We start from the raw sequence: 23046 nt of genomic DNA, 5'->3' as shown, positions 1-23046 counted from the left end.
ATGTATTTTATTTGGCCTTCCTTGTCTTAAAGGTAACAACCATGTTTCTCAATTATTTTATTACCTTCCAAGTACTATGTCAGGCTCTTAAATTTGGGGCAAATTTTTACCCAAAATTCCCTGATGGAAATGTATCCTTAAAACAGCTAGAGAAGTATAAACATATACATGCAAATATTTATGCATGGGCGCACCTGAGTGGTGCAGTTGGTTAAATCATATGACTCTTTCTTTGAGCTCAGGTTGTGATCTCAAGGTCCTGGGGTGGAGCCTTGCCTCAGGCTCTATACTCAGCAAGAGTATATCAAGAGTCTGCTTGAGTTCTCTCTCCCTCTCCCCCCTCCTTCTCATGCGTTCTCTCTCTCAAATAAATAAATAAATCTTTAAAAAATAATCAACCAAAAATCATTTATGACAACAAAGAATTAGCAACTACATAACAGTAAGTAAATGGTTTGCTCGATTGTAACCTGCTATGTTCTCATTAGTCTGATGGTTATCAGACCATATTAATTGATGAAGAAAAACACACATAATCAATTTCTTAGTGAGGTGGGCAGATTTGTAAAGGATACACAATGTGGGAAGTGTATCTGAAATTAAGATAAAGCTCTTGTGTTGGACTTTTAGGACGTGAATCCAGGCATGATGGTGACCAATTTCTCAACACTTCTATGTCCCTGCCCACAAAAGAAGAATCGGAACATCAACTATGACAGATGGCTGCACTGAAGATTATGTAAGCAAATCCAGATAAAATATTGGTATACAATAGAGGTGCCGGGCTGGCTCAGTTGGAGAGGCATGTGACTTTTGATCTCAGGATTGTGACTTTTTGAGCCCCACACTGGATGTAGAGATTACTTTAAAAAAATTTTTTTAAAGAGGTTCTCAGAAAGATATACAGGAGTTATCCTCTCCTCCCAGTAGCTGCAGATAGGACTCAGCATCATAAAGATGGCTCAGAAAATACAACCCAATTAGGTGTCAAGAACAGAACATTAACCAGAGGCTTGATCTTGTTCTGTGCAAATTGGTGGCTTATCTGAATATTGATAACTATAACCTTCTTATTCTACCTTCTGATATTAGTATCTGTCCTTGGAAATATTATTTGTAAATAGATTTTCACAAGACAGAATATACACATTGGAAATTATCACTATTTTCTATGGAAGTAACCTTTAAAATAATCTAATTTTGAATGTCTGTCTTTGTGGCTCTTATAACTAATTCTTAAAATGGTGTTTCTATATTCTTAAAAGTTGTGAATACTTCAGATTTTTAAAAAAGAAATCACTGACACTTCTCTCTTCTTTCTACGTATTCAAGATTAAAATAAAACCCACATCTGGATTGGACTTCTCCTTCAAAATAAGAGCTAGAGAGTCTTTAACTCAACTGTATCACAATTCTTATTCTGCAGAAACAAAACCAGACACGTAGGCTCACAGGGAAAAAAATTTAAACAGAAACACACCAAAATATTAAGAATGATTAACTCTAGAGAATGTAATTTTAACTTCCTTCTCTATATGTTTTCTGGATTGTTAAATTTTTTGCCACACAGCCTGTATTAATTCCATAAGAAATATAAAGATATTTCCAAATGTACAAAATTGAATAATAGGGAAGGAACATATTTCAATCATGAAGAAAACTGAAAAAACAGATCCAACACTGAAAATCAGTGGGTCAGAAACAAAGTACACCTACCAGCTGTTGAACATCCTATAGCTAATGGCTCACCACTACACTGAGACACTTTCACTATCAAGATTCCTCAGTAATGAATATCAATTATATAAGTTACCTTCAAAGTCTGAGAAAGGAAATATATGTACATAAACAGAAAAATATCTGGTACAGAAAGGATGCTCAACAAGTGTAGCTACACTTAATAGTCCATTAAGAAAAATTTTGGATATAATCCTTGAAAATGTCTTTCAAAACCTTCTCCGCAGTTGGTGGGTAGTAACTGAGCCAAGATGCTGCGGAATCTGCTGGCTCTTCGCCAGATTGCCCAGAGGACCATAAGTACTGCTTCACGCAGGCAGTTTGAAAATAAAGTGCCAGAGAAACAAAAGCTATTTCAGGAGGATAATGGAATTCCAGTGCATCTAAAGGGTGGAGTAGCTGATGCCCTCCTGTATAGAGCCACTATGATGCTTACAGTTGGTGGAACAGCATATGCCATGTATCAGCTAGCTGTGGCTTCTTTTCCCAAGACGCAGGATTAACTTCAATTCATCTCAGCAGGCAGTTGGTTGTTTCATTCAGCTATGGACCAGTAATCGATAAATTCAATATTTATTGACTTAATACTAACTGCCACCAATAAAGCAGTCTTTACCATGAAAAAAAAAAAAAAAAAACCTTCTCCTACTGAATGGGATTCTTTATATAACCCATAATATTCTTGAGGACTTTTGTTCAAAACTACAACTATTACTTAATATTTTACTATTTTCATTTTTCCTTCTTTTGATTCATTATAAACTCAATTTTTATTAGGTACACATTATTCCATTACAGGATATACTGCAATTAACTTAACTGTTTCTCTATCACTGGACCCTAATTTTGTAAAAGCTCCATCCCAGCTATTAAATCTTAATTCCAAACCAATGGAGTTAGATCTTTTCTGGGTCATGTACACTTGACAATCTCATGAAATTATAGACATTTCGCCCACTTAAAAAAATAAATTTACAGGGACAGCCAGGCTGGCTCAGTGGTTTAGCACCACCTTCAGCCCAGGATGTGATCCTGGAGACCAAGGATCGAGTCCCACGTCGGGCTCCTTGCATGGAGCCTGCTTCTCCCTCTGCCTGTGTCTCTGCCTCTCTCTCCCTCTCTGTGTCTCTCATGAATAAATAAAATCTTAAAATAAACAAATAAATAAATTTACAAATATTTACATAAATTATGCCTCAATTTCAAGGAGTCTGCAATCACCTGGCAGCTCATAAATGGAATAAGATCACAGGTTAAGATTCCCTATACTAGACCACTAGAGCATCTGGTCACTTTTAAACCTGCAAGCACCCATCACAATCATCTTTGTATTTCTCTTCAAATTTCAATCATAAAAAGCTGATGTGAAAATCAAGAATCACCACATAACAGCAAATCTTAATATTCTCTAAGTCTGTATCATGGGGCAGACTCTGTTCTAAGGAGCTTTAAATACTCTGACTCATTTTACGATTTCTATAACCCCCATTAGGTAGGCATTATTTTGTCTTAATTTTGTAGATGTGACACAGAGAAGCTGAGTCACCTAAGCTCACACCACTAGTAAGAGAGCCAGGATTTGAATATAGATGCTCTGATCCAGAGCCTTACCCTTAACCATAACACAGTACCACTTCTACAACACTCACATAATTGGACCTGAAATAACTCATATTTAGCAATGTTTCAAATTATTTATTTTTTTAAAGATTTTATTTATTTATTCATGAGAGACTCACAGAGAGAGGCAAAGACATAGGCAGAGGGAGCAACAGGCTCCCTGCAGGGAGCATGATAAGGGACTTGATCCCAAAGGTAGATGCTTAACCACTGAGCCACCCAGGTGCCCCTGTTTCAGATTTCTACCTAAAGATTATCTGAAACTCTCTGTCCTTGTTGGTGCAAACTGCAAACCCTTATGCTCAAAGCCCAATCCCTAAAAGCCTTAAAATATTATCATTTATTAACTGAAATACTCCTCTACCTTGCCTTGATTAAAAAATCATGGCTGTGGAGAAGACAAAATAGTTTGCACATGATACCACCTAAATACCAATCTCAAGTAATCATAGTCTAAAATAAAACTCTAACACTAATCTCTAGGAGGTGTTATTTCTACACCATCAGCATACTTAGAAAGGAGAAATGCACTGAAGGATTTAAATGATTTGCCCTCTGAACAGCTAGCTATTGAGAATAAGGACAATAGGGTGTCACTAAGAAAAGGGACGCAGCAGCGCCAGGGGGTGTGTGTGTGGGGGGGGGGGTCACTGACCACAAGGAAAACCCAGGATGGACACTACCAGTGACACTGCAGGCCAGGGAAAGCGAATATTCTCATGATCTAAAAACAAATATAAGTGTGTGAATAAAGAAGAAACACAAACTCACCTTAACCTTGATTTCAAAATAATACAACAATTCTTCCTTCCTCCTCAGGGTCCTTCTTAGAAACCCGGCAGCGGCAGGGGGAAAAAAAGAATCATGAGACACCAGCATTTCTTGGAGCACACACCTAACTAAAAAAAATTTAAAAATTTAAAAAAAAATTTTTTTAAAAAAGAAAAAACCACAACGCCGTCTAGAGCCATGTCTGCCTTCAACCACACAAAACCAAATGGAACTGAAAGGAAGGCTGGAATCATCTTTGAGTTGACAGCAATTGTTGGGGACAGAGGTCTGGTTGCAGTGCTTATGAAACACGTAGCTGGCTCCCAAGGAGCTCCTGGACGCGCCCTTGTGGGAATCTTACCTCTGGGACCTCCCCATCACGTCTTCCTCGCAGCATGTCACGAGGACACTTCCAGATGTGCACTGCTCATCCCAAGACGGGGCGGGGCCTATGCCTTCTTGTGTGAAACGTTCACTCCAGCGCTTAGTGTAGGACTCCTTCTCCTGCGGTCATTAAACTTTGGCAGGCCCGAAGAAAGTCTAGAGGGAACCAGCACACAGCCAAAGCACCCCGTCACCCCGTCACCCCATTCCCAGTCGCACACACCATCACGGAGGCACACGCCGGCCCTGCCACGCCATCTGTCACACACCATCCTTCTCAGCCGCTCGCGCACACACAGGCTGGAGGCTCCGAACGCGACACGCCCTGTCGGCGACCCGGGCCTCCTCACCTCGGGCGCCTCCGGGCGGGTCACCCCTACGCTCGCTGCGGGTTCTCACCCGGCGCTGATTACTTCCTCCGCCGCGAGAAACTCACCGCGCAGAGCCCAAGCACCTTCAGGACGCCGGAAATGGCCCCACAGACTTATGGGAAATAAGCCGGAAAGTCTTCGGAGGCTGGGAACCTGGCCCTCCAAAGAGCTCTCCGCGGGCAAGCTCGCCCCGCCCGGAAGAAAGACCTGTGCCCGGAGACTTCTGGGAAATGTAGTCCGCGGCGGGCAAATCCCCAGCAGCGGGGATCCTGGACCCTCAGTAGGCGTGCGACTCCGCTACGTGTAGCAAAGGCGCTTTTGCCAAAATCAACCCGGAGTTCTAGCCTCTGCTGCGGGGAGCTGGTCCCGGCTCGGCGAGCGCCGCGGCTCAGTTGTCTTTTATATCTTTGACAAATGGTTGTGGTCTTTGATGAATGGTTCTCGAGGAAGGCTGAGGAACACATTCTGGACTCCAGAGAAGGTGAAGATGGGAAAGGTGACAGGGGTGTGACCGGGGATTTAGGCTTCGGTGCACGGGAACATCTGAAGTAAGGTCCACGGGAACAACCCTGAGCTTCCCTAGTTTACGAGAGACTGGAGCAGGGTCTGCCAGTTGAATAGATGGGTGCGTCTTCCTCCGGTTGAGTTCGTGGGTCCCATTCGGTGACTGGGACCTCAAATTGTTTGTATCCATGGGACAGTTCGTGCTACTGTGAATCTTTGTTCCGTTAGGCGTAAGGCGGTTTGTGTTAGAGATGATATGCCACTGTTGAAAAGCAACAATACGTGGACGTGAACTGATATTGTGATCGTATGCAAAGGCCTCTTTGGACTGGAAGATGAGATATGTGACATTCTGTGTTAATATTAGTCACCAAGGATGGCTTAATATTTGTGAGATTTTTTTTGGATAGACTTTTCTTTTGTGTGCATACTATGGTGATTATAAAACTGGATCACCGGCCACCTGAAATAAAAACAAAACAGTGCAGTGTTATCTGGCTTAGTATGTGTTAGTTTGATTATCTGGCTGCCAAGCACTATATGTGCCCCAATAATTGTGACTGTGTTCGGATAGTGAGTTTCATTATTTACATAGTTTCATTATCTATAAAATAGAGTAGTGTTATTACATCTTCTTGGAGCATCAAATTTAAGATGCAGAAAAATTTTTGCAATTTATCTGCCTCGTGATTTTATAACGAGTCAATGCTGTTTTATGGGAAAGAAAGCAAATCAACATTTTAGAAGAAAGAAGAAATCCAAGTAACATCCAGTCATGGAGTGGCTGCTGTAGGTTTCCAATCTTCTGTAATATCAAGAGTACTTAACTTAGAGAATTTTGAAAACCCTAGAGTAAGGAAATAATTTCCAACTGGTGGAAGCATGTAGATTAGAGCAGAGCCCAGAATTAGGGATTCAGAGGTCCTAGTTCATAGGTCATACAAGGCAGAGAACCTGTTTGAGACTGTATAATTAGTCCATCAGAGCACTACTTGTCTTATTCAAAAAGTGATAATTTTTTTTTATATTTTGTTATATTCTGAGTATACAAAACAAACAAACAAACAAACAAACCAGACTACCATTTCCTGAACAGTGCCTGATTGCTCTGTGCCCAATTTGAACTTAAATATTTGTATTTCTTCTGACATTTCTGACACTATTTCTCCAGACCTGAAATGGTAGATAAAAACAGATGAAGAGATAATGGATGTAGTATTAGGGAAGAAGATAAAATTCCTTTTCTATTACAATTTCAGAGGAAACTCCTAAATGTCCCTGGGGTGAAAATGTTTTTTTTTCTGACCTTTTTGTTGTTTCTCCTCCAGAAGTCTCTCTTTTGCTTCCTCCTAAATGGTTTCATCACAGCTAAAAATCCTTGAAATGCTTTCCGTGTTATCAAACACTGTTACATTAGTTTCACTAACATCATTGCAGTAACAAATCTGGAAATGAAACATGTCTATCAAAAGTAGGACAGAGGGGATCCCTGGGTGGCTCAGCGGTTTGGCGCCTGCCTTTGGCCCAGGGCGCGATCCTGGAGTCCCGGGATCGAGTCCCACGTCGGGCTCCCGGCATGGAGCCTGCTTCTCCCTCTGCCTCTCTCTCTCTCTCTCTCTCTATGTCTATCATAAATAAATTAAAACTAAAAAAATTTTGAACATCCTCTTTAAAAAAAAAAGTAGGATGGATAATTAGGTGTGAAGTACCTTTACATTAGAATAGAACACAGGAGTGAAAATTACTGAGCCTAATATATGATGAGCAGCGAGCCATAGAAATATACATAGAGTGTGTTCCTTTAATAAAAATTTAAAAAGAAGGAAAATAAGTGATATTTTGTGCTTAAGTGGAAGATAATGGAAAACAAGGATACGGCCAATAAAATTCAGGAATGTGGTAAATTCAGAGAGGAGGAAATATGGAAAGATATGTTTGCAAAGGGATTCAAAGTTATTTCATAGCCCCACTGGCTGCTCTGAAAAGCCATCTTGGCATTGTTTCTGTGTTCAGCTCGGGGTTTGCCCTAACCAGCTCAACGGTAGACCTCCTCCACCACCACAGACTATGGTAGACTTACCACCAGAGTCCTCCAACTCTTGCTTTCTTTTTAATCGACTGCATCTGATGATCACTGGTGTGCCAGGTCATGTTAGAGACCCATGGACACCAGCTCTGAGATCACCACCAAGGACTTACAGGAGAAGGGAGTTGTGGAGGAGGCAGAGAATGGATGAGACACACCTGCTAATAGGAAAGCTCATGAGAAAAATGGAGAGCAGGAGGCCGACAAGGTAGATGAAGAAGAGGTAAAATGGGAGGGGAAGAAGAGGAGGAAGAGGAAGGTGATGGTGAGGAAGAGAATGGAGAGGAAGATGGGGAGGCTTAGGCAGCTTTGAACACACAGGCAGCTGAAGATGATGAGGATGGCAATGTGGACACCAAGAAACAGAAGACCTATGAGGATGACTGGACAGCAAAAAAGGAAAACTTAAATCTAACAACAACAAAGGCTACATGAACTATTTACCTTGCACTTCCCATCTCAGAATCTAAACATAGTCTCCTTCAAGTGGGGAGTTCCATCTGCCCATACCCCACATGGGCAGCACCACCTACAGATGACACCCTCGCTCCACCACCCACCAAAGCCACAGCAGGAATCTGCAACAAAGGAGGAGAAAAGAAGCAAAACTTCCAAGGCCCTGCTTTTTTTCTTAAAAGTATTTTTATTATTTTTATTTTTTTTAATTATTTATTTTTGATAGTCATACAGAGAGAGAGAGAGAGGCAGAGACACAGGCAGAGGGAGAAGCAGGCTCCATGAACCGGGAGCCCGACGCGGGATTCGATCCCGGGTCTCCAGGATCGCGCCCTGGGCCAAAGGCAGGCGCCAAACCGCTGCGCCACCCAGGGATCCCTTAAAAGTATTTTTAAAGGGAAATTTGTATTTTATATTTCTTATTTTTTGTATATGTTGTTAGGAGTCATTCATTTTTAATGATCTCAGATAACCAAACCAGCCTTGTGAGCATTCTGTGCCCTACTTCTGACTTTACTTGTGGTATGACCTTGTTCATTATAATCTCAAAGGAGAAAATAAAACCTTGTTTAAAAAAAAAAAAGCTGAGATGCCTGGGTGGTTCAGTGGTTGAGCATCTGCCTTCAGCTCAGGGCGTGATCCCAGGGTTCTGGGATCAAGTCCCACATTGGGCTCCCTGCAGGGAGCCTGCTTCTCTCTCTGCCTGTGTCTCTACCTCTCTCTGTGTGCCTTTCATGATAAATAAATAAAATCTTTTTTTTAAAGTAGTAATAGATAATTTTTAAAGCAGCAAGAGAAAACAGTTACATACAAGGGAAACCCCAGAAGGTGGTCAGCTGGTTTTCAGCAGAAACTTTGCAGCCTAGAAGAGAGTGGTGTAATGTATTCAAAGTACTGAAAGAAAATAAACCTTCAACCAAAAATATTCTATCCAGCAAGGCTGTTGTTCAGAAAGAAAAAGTAAAAAGTCAAAGGAATTCATGACAACTAAACCAGCCCTACAAGAAATACTAAAGGAGACTTTTTGAGTGGAAAGAAAAGACAATAAGCAGGAGTAAGAAAAGTGGAAAGCACAAAAGCAGTAAAATTAAGTTTATCTATATCAGTGAAGGGATTCACAAAATAAAAGGATGTAAGGTATGACACCATATACCTAAAATGGGGGAGGGTATGGAGTAAGGAATGGGTTCAAACTTAAGCAACCATCAACTTAATATAGACTGTTTTATGCATGTTATATATAGGGCAGCCCAGGTGGCTCAGCGGTTTAGCACTGCCTTCAGCCCAGGGTGTGATCCTGGAGACCTGGGATGGAGTCCCACATCAGGCTCCTTGCATGGAGCCTGCTTTTCCCTCTGCCTGTGTCTCTGCCTCTGTGTGTGTGTGTGTGTGTGTGTGTGTGTGTGACTATCATAAAAAAAAAAAAGCTGTAGTAATCAAAACACTATAAGCACTGGGTGTTATACTATACATTGGCAAATTAAATTTAAATTTTAAAAATTAAAAAAAAGCACTGTGGTACTGGCACAAAAAGAGACACATAAATTAAAGGAAGAGACCAGAGAGCCTCATAATACAACCATGATTATATGGTCAATTAATCTCTGACAAAGGAGGCGAGAATATGCAATAGGGAAAAGTCTCTTCAACAAATGGCCTTAGGGGATGCCTGGGTGGCTCAGTGGTTGAGGGCTTCCCTTTGGCCCAGGGCATGATCCTGGAATCCCGGGATTCAGTTCCACATTGAGCTCCCTGCATGGAGCCTGTTTCTCTCTCTTCCTGTGTCTCTGCCTCTCTTTCTCTCTCTGTCTCTCGTGAATAAATAAAGTCTTTAAAAAAAACAGCCTTGGGAAAACCAGACAGCTACACGCAAAACAATGAAACTAGACCACTTTTTTACACCACACACACACACACACACACACAAAAAAAAAAAACCTCAAAAGGGATTAAATATATAATCGTGAGATCTGAAACCATTAAAATCTCAGAAGAGAGCATAATCTGACATCAGTCATAGCAACATTTTTCTAGATATGTCTCCTGAAGCAAGGGACACAAAAGCAAAAGTAGACTATTGGGACTATATCAAAATTAAAAGTTTCTGCACAGCAGAAGAAATCATCAAAAACAACTAAGAGACAACCTACTGAATGGGAGAAGATGTTTGCAAATGACATACCCAATAAAGGGTTAGTATTCAAAGTACATAAGGAATTTATACACCTCAACATCAAAAAACCAAATAACCAATTAAAAATGGGCAGAAGACATGAACAGACATTTCTCCAAAGAAGAAATACAGATGAACGACAAACACATGAAAAGATGCTCAACATCACTCATCATCAGAGCTATGCAAATCAAAACCACAATGAGATATCACTTCACACCTGTCAGATGGCTAAAATAAAAAATACAAGAAACAACACATGTTGATGAGGATGTGGAGGAAAAGGGACGCTTATACACTGTTGGTGAGAATGCACATTGATGCAACCATTGTGGAAAGCAGTATGGAGTTTCCTCAAAAAATTAAAAATAGAATTGCCATATGATCCAGTAATTCCACTACTGGGTATTTACCCAAAGAATATGAAAACACTAATTCAAAAAGATATACGCAAAGGGCAGGGCAAAATGGTGGAGGAGCAGGGTCCCCAAGTCATGTGTCCCCACCAACTTACCTAGATAACTCTCAAATCATCCTGAAAACCTACGAATTCGGCCTGAGATTTAAAGAGAGAACAGCTGGAATGCTACAGTGAGAAGAGTTCGTGCTTCTATCAAGGTAGAAAGACAGAAATAAATAAATAAACAAATAAACAAACAAAGAAGCATCCAAGGGGGAGGAGTCCCCACAAGGAGCTGGGCTAAGGCCAGGTGGCAAGAGCATCCAGGACAGGAAACCCCAGTCCCGGAGAAGCAGGAGTGTACCAATCTTCCTGGACGGAAAGGTGCTTGCAGGGAACTAGGGTAGGATCCCAGAAGGGGCAGTGGAACCCCCAGGTCCCCGGGGTCACTAACAGAGGCAGTGCACCCCCAGGGGAGAGCAGGCCACACACTGCGGGTGAGCTCAGTAAAGTGCTGGGGCTCCCCGGGAGTGCGATTCCAGCAGCGCAGGCCCCGGAACCCAAGGCGCCGGGGCACACAGCCCAAGATCTGGCGCTCCCCTGGGACAGGCAGAGGCCAGGAGGACACAGGACAGCGAGGATGCTCCTGCTGCCGGGCGCCCCGAGCTCTGCAGGTCAGCGCCCCCCGCCCACCAGAGCATCCAGGCCCCTGCAGATTGGGAGACTGCATTAGTTACTGCTGGAGCTGACTCCAGGGCTGGAGAGCTGTCTGCGGCCACTGTTGTTGTTCCTCCTGGTGTCACCCTGTGCCTGGGATGGAGCGGGGCTGCCAGGGAGCAGAAGCCACACAGGATAAACATCTCCCACTGAACCATGCACCTGGCATGGGGTGGGACAGCTCCCCCACGTGCACACACCTGAGAATCAGCACAGCAGGCCCCTCCCCCAGAAGACCAGCTGGAAGGACAGGGGAAGAGCAAGTTCGTGACCACACAGCACTGGAAAGCTCCAGGGGAAGTCGAGGGACTTACAGTATATAGAATCAGGGGATACCCCTCCTTGTTTTTTTGTTTTTGTTTGTTTGTTCCCCCCCCTTTATTTCTTCCCCTTTTCCTTCATTTTTCCAGTACAACTTGTTTTTAGCCACTCTGCACTGAACAAAATGACTAGAAGGAAGAACTCACCACAAAAGAAAGAATCAGAAATAGTACTCTGCCACAGAATTACAGAATTTGGATTACAATTTGATGTCAGAAAGCCAATTCAGAAGCACAATTATAAAGCCTGGTGGCTTTGGGAAAAAGCATAAAGGATTCAAGAGACTTCATGACTGCAGAATTTAGATCTAATCAGGCTGAAACTAAAAATCAATCAAATGAGATGCAATCCAAACTGGAGGTCCTAACGATGAAGGTTAATGAAGTAGAAGAACGAGTGAGTGACATAGAAGACAAGTTGATGGCAAGGAAGGAAGCTGAGGAAAAATGAGAAAAACAAAAGATCATGAGGAAAGGTTAAGGGAAATAAATGACAGCCTCAGAAGGAAAAATCTACGTTTAATTGAGGTTCCAGAGGGCGCTGAAAGGGACAGAGGACCAGAGAGTGTATTTGAACAAATCATAGCTGAGAACTTCCCTAACGTGGGTAGGTAAACAGGCATTCAGATCCAGGAGATAGAGAGATCCCCCCTAAAATCAATAAAAACCATTCAACACCCCGACATTTCATAGTGAAACTTGGAAATTCCAAAGATAAAGAGAAGATCCTTAAAGCAGCAAAAGACAAGAAATCCCTAATCTTTATAGGGAGAAGTATTAGGTTAACAGCAGACCTCTCCACAGAGACCTGGCAGGCCAGAAAGGGCTGGCAAGATATATTCAGGGTCCTAAATGAGAAGAACCTGCAGTCAAGAATACTTTATCCAGCAAGGCTCTCATTCAGAATAGAAGGAGAGATAAAGAGCTTCCAAGACAGGCAGAAACTGAAAGAATATGTGACTACCAAACCAACTCTGCAAGATAATTAAGGGGGACTCTGTAAAAGAAAGAGGAAGTCCAAGGAAACAATCCACTAAAACAGGGACTGAATAGGTATCATGATGACACTAAATTCATATCTGTCAATAGTAACTCTGAATGTGAATGGGCTAAATGATCGTATCAAAAGGCACAGGGTTTCAGACTGTATAAAAAAGCAAGACCCATCTATTTGCTGTCTACAAGAGACTCATTTTAGACCTAAGGACACCTACAACCTGAAAATAAAAGGTTGAAGAACCATTTACCATTCAAATGGTCCTCAAAAGAAAGCAGGTGTAGCCGTCCTCATATCAGATAAATTAAAGTTTATCCCAAAGACTGTAGTAAGAGATGAAGAGGGACACTATATCATACTTAAAGGATCTATCCAACAAGAGGGTCTAACAATCATGAATATTTATGCCCCTAATGTGGGAGCTGCCAAGTATATCAATCAATTAATAAACAAAGCTAAGACATACTTAGATAATAATACAGCAATACTGGGAGACTTCGACACAGCACTTTCTGAAATTGATAGATCTTCTAAGCACAACATCTCAAAAGAAACAAGAGTTTTAAATGATACACTGGACCAGATGGATTTCACAGATATTTACAGAACTTTACATCCAAATGCAATTGAATACATGTTCTTCTCAAGTGCACATGGAACTTTCTCCAAAATAGACCATACTGGGTCACAAATGAGGTCTTAACCGATACCAAAAGATTGGGATCGTCCCCTGCATATTTTCAGACCATAATGCTTTGAAACTAGAACTAAATCACAAGAAGAAATTTGGAAGGATTTCAAACACGTGGAGGTTAAAGACCATCCTGCTACAAGATGAAAGGGTCAACCAGGAAACTAGAAAAGAATTAAAAAGATTCACAGAAACTAATGAGAATGAAGATACAACCTTTCGAAATCTTTGAGATACACCAAAAGCAATCCTGAGGGGGAAATACATCACAATACAAGCATCCATCAAAAAACTGGAAAGAACTCAAATACAAAAGCTAACCTTGCATCTAAAGGAACTGGAGAAGGAACAGCAAATAAAACGTTCACCCAGCAGAAGAAGAGAGTTAATAAAAATTCGAGCAGAACTCGATGAAATAGAGACCAGAAAAACTGTGGAACAGATCAACAAAACCAGGAGTTGGTTCTTCGAAAGAATTAATAAGATAGATAAACCATTAGCCAGCCTTATTAAAAAGAAGAGAGAAAAGACTCAAATTAATAAAATCATGAGTGAGAATATAAAAAATAGTGAAAGGTAATAAAGGGGAGAGGAGAAAAAAATGAGAGGGAAATATCAGAAAGGGAGACAGAACATGAAAGACTCTTAACTCTGGGAAACGAACTAGGGGTGGTGGAAGGGGAGGTGGGGGGGGTGATGGGCACCGAGGTGGGCACTTGACGGCATGAGCACTGGGTGTTATTCTATATGTTGGCAAATTGAACACCAATAAAAAATAAATTTGTAAGTAAAAAAATAAAATAAAATAAAATAAAATCATGAATGAAAAAGGAGAGATCACCACCAATACCAAGGAAATACAAATGATTTTAAAAACTTATTACGAGCAGCTATATGCCAATAAATTAGGCAATCTAGAAAAAATGGACACATTTCTAGAAAACCACAAACTACCAAAACTGGAACTGGAAGAAATAGAAAACCTGAACAGGCCGAGAACCAGGGAGAAAATTGGAAACAGTCATCAAAAACCTCCCAAGACACAAAAGTCCAGGCCCAGATGGCTTCCCAGGAGACTTCTATCAAACATTTAAAGAAGAAACAATAGCTATTCTACTAAAGCTGTTCCAAAAGATAGAAAGGGATGGAATACTTCCAAACTCGTTTTATGAGGCCAGCATCACCTTAATTCCCAAACCAGACAAAGACCTCACCAAAAAAGAGAATTATAGACCAATATCCCTGATGAACACAGATGCAAAAATTCTCAACAAGATACTAGCCAATAGGATCCAACAGTACATTAAGAAGATTATTCACCATGACCAAGTGGGATTTATCCCCAGGATGCAAGGCTGGTTCAACACTGGTAAAGCAATCAATGTGATAGATCATACCAACAAGAGAAAAAACAAGAACCATATGAGCCTCTCAATAGATGCAGAGAAAGCATTTGACAAAATACAGCATCCATTCCTGATCAAAACTCTTCAGAGTGTAGGGATAGAGGGAACATTCCTCAGCATCTTAAAAGCCATCTACGAAAAACCCACAGCAAATATCATTTTCAATGGGGAAACACTGGGAGCCTTTCCCCCTAAGATCAGGAACATGACAGGGATGTCCACTCTCACCACTTCTATTCAACATAGTACTAGGAGTACTAGCCTCAGCAATCAGGCAACAAAAAGAAATAAAAGGCATTCAAATTGGCAAAGAAGAAGTCAAACTCTCCCTCTTTGCAGATGACATGATACTATACATAGAAAACCCAATACTCCACCCCAAGATTGCTAGAACTCATACAGCCATTTGGCAGTGTGGCAGGATACAAAATCAATGCCCAGAAATCAGTGGCATTTCTATACACTAACAATGAGACTAAAGAAAGAAATTAAGGAGTCAATCCCATTTAGAATTGCACCAAAAAGCATAAGATACCTAGGAATAAACCTAACCAAAGAGGTAAAAAAGGATCTATACCCTAAAAACTACAGAACACTTCTGCAAGAAATTGAGGAAGACACAAAGAGATGGAAAAATATTCCATGCTCATGGATTGGCAGAATTAATATTGTGAAAATGTCAATGTTACCCAGGGCAATTTACACATTTAAGGCAATCCCTATCAGAAAACCATGGACTTTCTTCAGAGAGTTGGAACAAATTATCTTAAGATTTGTGTGGAATCAGAAAAGACCCTGAATAGTCAGGGGAATATTAAAAAGGAAAACCAGAGCCGGGGGGCATCATAATGCCAGATTTCAGGTTGTACTACAAAGCTGTGATCATCAAGACAGTGTGGTATTGGCACAAAAACAGACACATAGATCAATGGAACAAAATAGAGAATCCAGAAGTGGACCCTCAACTTTATGGTCAACTAATATTCGACAAGGCAGTAAAGACTATCCATTGGAAAAAAGACAGTCTCTTCAATAAATGGTGCTGGGAAAATTGGACATCCACATGCAGAAGAATGAAACTAGACCATTCTCTTGCACCATACACAAAGATAAACTCAAAATGGGTGAAAGATCTAAATGTGAGACAAGATTCCATCAAAATCCTAGAGGAGAACACAGGCAGCACCCTTTTTGAATTTGGCCACAGCAACTTCTTGCGAGATACATCCATGAAGGCAAGAGAAACAAAAGCAAAAATGAATTATTGGGACTTCATCAAGATAAAAAGCTTCTGCGCAGCAAAAGAAACAGTCAACAAAACTAAAAGACAACCTACAGAATGGGAGAAGATATCTGCAAATGACCTATCAGATAAAGGGCTAGTATCCAAGATCTATAAAGAACTTACCAACCTCAACAGCAAAGAAACAAACAATCCAATCATGAAATGGGAAAAAGACATGAACAGAAATCTCACAGAGGAAGACATAGACATGGCCAAGAGGCACATGAGAAATTGCTCCGCATCACATGCTATCAGGGAAATACAAATCAAAACCACAATGAGATACCACCTCACACCAGTGAGAATGGGGAAAATTAACAAGGCAGGAAACAACAAATGTTGGAGAGGATGTGGAGAAAGGGGAACCCTCTTGCACTGTTGGTGGGAATGTGAACTAGTGCAGCCACTCTGGAAAACTGTGTGGTTCCTCAAAGAGTTAAAAATAGATCTGCTCTACAACCCAGCAATTGCACTGCTGGGGATTTACCCCAAAGATATAGATGCAGTGAAGACACAAAGATGAGGTGCAGAACATCTGCACCCCAATGTTTATAGCAGCAATGTCCACAATAGCCAAACTGTGGAAGGAGCCTCGGTGTCCATCGAAAGATGATGGATAAAGAAGATGTGGCATATGTATACAATGGAATATTACTCAGCCATTAGAAACGACAAATACCCACCATTTGTTTAGACATGGATGGAACTGGAGGGTATTATGCTGAGTGAAGTAAGTCAATCAGAGAAGAACAAACATTATATGGTCTCATTCATTTAGGGATTATAAAAATTAGTGAAAGGGAATAAAGGGGAAAGGAGAGAAAATGAGTGAAAATATCAGTGAGGGTGACAAAACATGAGAGACACCTAACTCTGGGAAACGAACAAGGAGTAGTGGAAAGGGAGGTGGGTGGGGGGGTTGGGGTGACTGGGTGATGGACTCTGAGGGGGGCACTTGGCGGGATAACTGGGTGTTATGCTATATGTTGGCAAATTGAACTCCAATAAAAAAATAAAAATAAATAAATAAAACTTTAAAAATAAATAAAGTCATTGGTAAACTGATGGACTAAACCAAAAAACAAACAAACAAAAGATATATGCACCACTATATTTATTAGAGCATTATTTACAATAGCCAAATTATAGAAGCAGCCCAAGCATTCATCAACAGATGAGTGAATAAAGAAGAGATTGCATCGGGATCCCTGGGTGGCGCAGCGGTTTGGCGCTTGCCTTTGGCCCAGGGCGCAATCCTGGAGACTCGGAATCGAATCCCACATCAGGCTCCCGGTGCATGGAGCCTGCTTCTCCCTCTGCCTATGTCTCTGCCTCTCTCTCTCTCTCTCTGTGACTATCATAAATAAATAAAAATTAAAAAAAAAAAGAAGAGATTGCATCTATATATAATGGAATATTTCTCAGCCACAAAAAAGAATGAAATCTTGCCATTTGCAATGACAGATGGATCTAAAGGGTATAAGACTAAGTAAAATAAGCCAGAGAAAGACAAATATCATATGATTTTACTCATGTGTGGAATTTAAGAAACAAAAGAAAACAAACCAAAAAAAAAAAAAAAAACCAAAAAGAGAAACCAAAAAACAGAAAACAAACTGATGGTTACCAGAGGGGAGATGAGTGGGGAGATGGGTGAAGTAAGTGAAGGGATTAAGAGTACACTTACCATGATGAGCCCTGGGTTGTATAAAATTGTTGAATCACCATAATTGATTTGTACACATGAAATTAATAGAATACTATGTCAACTATACTGAGATATTTTTAAAAGATGGGACACCTGAGTGGCTCAGCAGTTGAGCATCTGCCTTGTGCTCAGGGCATGATCCTGGAGTCTTGGGATCGAGTCCCATATTGGGCTCCCTGCATGGAGCCTGCTTCTTTTTCTGCCTGTGTCTCTGCCTCTCTCTCTTTCTCTCTGTCTCTCATGAATAAATGAATAAAATATTTAAAAAAATTTTTAATACTCTATGGAGATATATACCTGAATTTTTACTTTCAAGATTTATATGGTGAATTATATTACCAGACTTTGTAACATTCATACTTGGTTCCTTGAATAGGCTTTTCTTGATTATTTTAATGGATACAGTAAATTGACTTTCAGGATCAATCCACTCTCTCTTTTTTGTGTGCCTTTCTGAAATGGAGGATGCTTAAAAAATATAAATTTACCAGTTCCTTTTCTAGCTAAGCTTGTAGAAGTGAAATACATTTTTAAAATTCTCTTAAAAACTTCCTTTAAATCTAATTTTTAAAAACATTTTTAATAAGATTTTATTCATCCATTCACAAGAGACACGCAGAGAGAGGCAGAGACACAGACAGAGGGAGAAGCAGGGTCCCCAGAGGGAGCCCGATTGGAGACTCCACCCCAGAGTGGGATGGCGCCGGGAGCTGAAGGCAGATGCCCAATCGCTGAGCCACCCAGGCATCCCTCTTTAAATCTAAATTAAAGTTCTCTTAAAATTTTGCTGATGTTTGGAGGATAGAAGGTAGACATGTTATTTTCCTGCTGATTGCTCTGTCAAAGTTGTGAAAATAATTATCTGATTTACAGATGGCTATATTTCCAATTTTTAGCTACTAAATGTTAAAAGTCAAATGAGTGTCAGTGACAAAAGATTCTGATGCCTAGATTTAGCTATAGTGTCCGGTCTTGAACATGACTGTCCACTGGTACCCTCATGACATCCCATCCTCCCTGTCTGTGACAGAAATCTATTACAGAAATAGTATCTCCAGTTTGGTCATCTTTTACTTGGAGTCATTCCTGAAAGTTCTGTCTAGAGCTCTTTCCTCTAGTACATTCAATGATTTTGTAAGCCTCTATTTTCTTAAATTTCTTTATGCTTTAAATTGGTAGAGTAAATACAGATTCCAGTATGTGAACTTTGCATTTGCTTCCAGAAAGTGTTGTAGATGACAAGAATAGGCATCTAGGATGGGAAATCAGAGCTGGATGAGTTTGAAGGAAGTGAGGATCGGATAATCATTACAAAATAAAAACTCAGTTACCATAGGTCAGCTGTATACCAGTTAACAGAATGAAGTAACCATTCAAAAAATGCTTTCACAGAATGAGAGCCAAGGGATCCCTGGGTGGCGCAGTGATTTAGCGCCTGCCTTTGGCCCAGGGCACGATCCTGGAGACCCGGGATGGAGTCCCACGTTGGGCTCCCGGTGCATGGAGCCTGCTTCTCCCTCTGCCTATGTCTCTGCCTCTCTCTCTCTCACTTGTGCCTATCATAAATAAATAAAAATTAAAAAAAAAGAATGAGAGCCAAATGAAAAACTCTTAAAGATGGTCTGCATAGCAATAATCTCCTTCATGATCTGCCCTGTCCACTTCTCTGATCCCATCTTTTACCATTCTTCATATTGCCAAGTATATTTCCTTTTTTAATGTTTATAGCTTTATTTAATGAATACTAATTTTTCTTGAAGAAAACAGAATTTCTTCCAATTAAAGAGTATAATAAGATGAAAGATGTATTTGTACACATATAACTTGGTTCAACAACGATCTCTTTGTAAGATGAATGGTTAAAGAAGATGTGGTTTGGGATCCCTGGGTGGCGCAGTGGTTTGGCGCTTGCCTTTGGCCCAGGCGCGATCCTGGAGACCAGGGATCGAATCCCACATCAGGCTCCCGGTGCATGGAGCCTGCTTCTCCCTCTGCCTGTGTCTCTGCCTCTCTCTCTCTCTCTCTGTGACTATCATAAATAAATAAAAATTTTAAAAAAAAAGAAGAAGAAGAAAAAAAAATTAAAAAAAAAATAAAAAAAAAGAAGATGTGGTTTATGTATACAATGGAATATTACTAAGCCAGTATAAATGACAAATACCCACCATTTGCTTCAACGTGGATGGAACTGGAGGGTATTATGCTGAGTGAAATGAGTCCATCGAAGGAGGACAAACATTATATGTTCTCATTCATTTGGGGAATATAAATAACAGTGAAAGGGAATAGAGGGGAAGGGAGAAGAAATGGGTAGGAAATATCAGAAAGGGAGACAGAACATAAAGACTCCTAACTCTGGGAAATGAACTAGGGGTGGTGGAAGGGGAGGAGGGCGGGGGGTTGGGGGGAATAGGTGACAGGCACTGAGGGGGGCACTTGACGGGATGAGCACTGGGTGTTATTCTGTATGTTGGCAAATTGAACACCAATAAAAAAAATAAATGTATTATGAAAAAAAAAAGATCTCTTTGTAGATCCAAACTCATGAATAGGCCTAACCTGGCAATGCCTGTTGTTATATATTATGGGTAGATTTCCTATTTTGCAAACAAACCTATTTATTTATGGGAAGAACTTCAGGGTTTCAGAATGTCTTTAGTATATATATTTTCCTGATCCTGGAGGGGCGGAATTCCCCTTTTGTTCATCAAATGATATCCACCTGCAGCTGCAGGGCATTCTACAGGGCTACTCTTCTACTCCAGGGTTAAATACATAACAAACAGACCAAAATAATATACATAACAAACAGAGCTAAATACATATAAAGACATAATGCATATTAAATGCTTAAGAGTTTCTGTTTTGTTCATATAACCAAAATGATAATACTACCTATGTCATAAGTTTGAGGATTATGAGACAATAAATGTCAAGGATTTATGTGCCAGGTCCATAGTACATAACAAATGCTAATTAACATTGTTATGATCACTTTGGAATATAAACCTTCAATAAATGGATATCATATGTAACAATATTACTAGATGGGAAAATTCTATATTGAAAAGATGCTAATAATCCCCTACTTATTTGTTTTTTTTTAATTTTTTATTTTATTTTTTTATTTGTAAAAGTAATGTAAATATTTTTCAAAATTCCAGATTTTTTTGAAAGGAGTGTCTGATGAATTGATTCTGAATCTTGCCTGAAAGAATAAGATAGCCAAGAAAATTGTGAAGGGAGAAAAAGACAATGCATACAAGGTAATCTGGTGACCATATATGCCCTCCAATCTTATCCAGCTATAAATTGCTTACTGTCCCTCATACACAATGTTCTAATCCCTATCTCTTTACCACTACTCTCTTCCCCCTTTTATTATCCCAGGTTCTGTCATCTGGAATTCTATATAAACTGCTACCCAAACACTACCATTTCTAGATCCAGGCAAAGTCCCATCTCACCACTAAAGGACAGTCTTCCCTGACTAGTCTACCCTAGGGTAATCCAGCCTTTGACCCTCTTTAACTTTTATCAAGCATTTGGCTGTAATCTTTTTTTCTGTCTAATACTGTTAATTAGCTATTCACACGTTTTTGACTTATCTTCCAATTATATTATAAGCTCCTTAAAGGCAGATTCAAATATTCTATTTTCCCTGAATTCCTCATGCATCTACATAGTAGATACTCCACATATACTGGTTTTGAAAAGTAACATGGTTGATCCAAACATGACCCACCATGTACAGTTACATTTTTCTAGAACCATGTTTATATATTTTATACATGTTTATATATGTTTATTTGTATAAACATAGATTTTTCTCCTAGCCCAATTAATTTTTTTAGTTTTTTATATCAGAACTTAGGTGACTCTGTGTCCCAGCCATAAGACTGCAGTTGTTCATCCTGTGGGAACTCAACTTCAATGTCATAAACAAAATTTGGATCATCCTTCTTCTGATTTTTCTCAAAACGTTCATCCATGATGCTCTTTCTTTCAGCAAGTTCTTTGTCATCTAGTTTGTTCAGGTCTTCCTTCAGATCAATGATTGTTTCCAGTTAAATTTGTTGTACTGTTTTTGCCAGATTTTGCTCCAACAAATAACCTTTTAAAAAAATGAATAACTTCTCTAGATGACTCAGTGATACCTGTTCTAGGTAAATTTTGTGTTGTGGATTATTCCTTAATTGTTCAGTAGCTCTGCTGCAATCTGAAAACTTTGAAAAGTTTCAGACTCACAGGGTGCATTGGTGACCTTCCCCTTCATGTCATTTTCAAAGATTAAGGTAATAGCTTGAGGCTGGAACCTAATTCCACATTTCTTGGAAGGGCACATCATTTTCACATATACTTCAGGGTAAATCAGAGGAAATCTGATGAAAATGTGTTAGTCACATAATGACTTTCTGCTGGAAGTGGAGGTGGAGACAGGGAGCTCCCAGATCCAGCTCACAAGACTGCACCTGGGGGTCAGGGATAGACTATATATTTCAATTATATTTGCCAGTGTATCATTTAGAGATGCATTTGACAGAATAGCAAATAACCCCTCCACACTAGCTTAAATACATGTATTTTGGTTAAATAAATGATCAGTGTTTATCTATTATGACTGTTAACTGCTGGGTTATATGAGGTTTCATGTTACAATGCTATTCTCATACCAATTTTAATTTTCCCAAATTAGAATTAATGTATTTTAATATGCTTGGCTTCTCCATATACAAATTATTTATTCATTCCCAAATTTTCAACAGAACATGTCATGAATTCTATCAATTTAACTTTCTGCTTTTTTAAAAAAGATTTTATTTATTTATTCATGAGAGATACAGAGATAGGCAGAGACATAGGCAGAGGGAGAAGCAGACTCCCTGGGGGGAGCCTGATGCAGGACTCAATCCCAGGACCCTGGGATCACCACCTGAGCCAAAGGAAGATGCTCAACCACTGAGCCACCCAGGCATCCCTAATTTTCTTCTTCAATACATTCCTCTGCCACCAGTTCAACTGCGTAATCTCTAGGCTGGCTGTATAACTGTCAACCTAGGTTTTCTTTCTCTACCATTGAACAGATCTCATTAGCGTTTCTGGTGGGTTGAATCTCCAGTTTCCAGGGGTTCATATTGTCTTCTTTTTCGCTTACTTTAGAGATTTTGGCCTTCAGTAATTCCTGGAAAACCATTAATAGAACCTTTTGAGAACTTGGCTTCCTGAAAATCTTTCTATTCTAAATAGAGTTTAGTGTGACAGACATCCAATTTTAGTTTAGAAATCATTATTTCAGAAGTTTGGTAGCATTGCTCATTGCCTTCCAGTTTTCAATGTTGCTCTTTAGAAATCTGAGCCATTTTGATTTTTCTCCCTTTGGATATGACCTGCTGCTTGCTTTGCAGAATCCTTAGGAATCT

At 40.1% G+C, this 23046-nt stretch overlaps 1 protein-coding gene and 3 pseudogenes across 1 annotated transcript in view; 3 read left to right on the top strand and 1 right to left on the bottom strand.

Moving 5' to 3' along the window:
* The first annotated feature begins 1961 nt into the window (after positions 1 to 1961).
* LOC140598361 (cytochrome c oxidase subunit 7A2, mitochondrial pseudogene) lies at positions 1962 to 2359 on the top strand (annotated as a pseudogene).
* A 2756-nt stretch (positions 2360 to 5115) lies between these two features.
* Positions 5116 to 23046, top strand: part of LYPD5 (LY6/PLAUR domain containing 5) — a 57482-nt gene continuing 39551 nt past the window's right edge. The window contains exon 1 of the mRNA XM_026014072.2: positions 5116 to 5364. Within this exon, the coding sequence (XP_025869857.2) occupies positions 5298 to 5364 (67 nt within the window). The 5' untranslated portion in view covers positions 5116 to 5297. The remainder of the gene's footprint in view (positions 5365 to 23046) is intronic.
* On the top strand, positions 7540 to 8082 carry LOC112931547 (prothymosin alpha pseudogene; annotated as a pseudogene).
* LOC112931235 (centrosomal protein of 19 kDa pseudogene) lies at positions 21490 to 21980 on the bottom strand (annotated as a pseudogene).

This window comes from Vulpes vulpes, chromosome 1 (assembly GCF_048418805.1).
Source record: "Vulpes vulpes isolate BD-2025 chromosome 1, VulVul3, whole genome shotgun sequence".
NCBI lineage: Eukaryota > Metazoa > Chordata > Mammalia > Carnivora > Canidae > Vulpes > Vulpes vulpes.
This window is presented reverse-complemented; position numbering and strand designations above follow the sequence as displayed.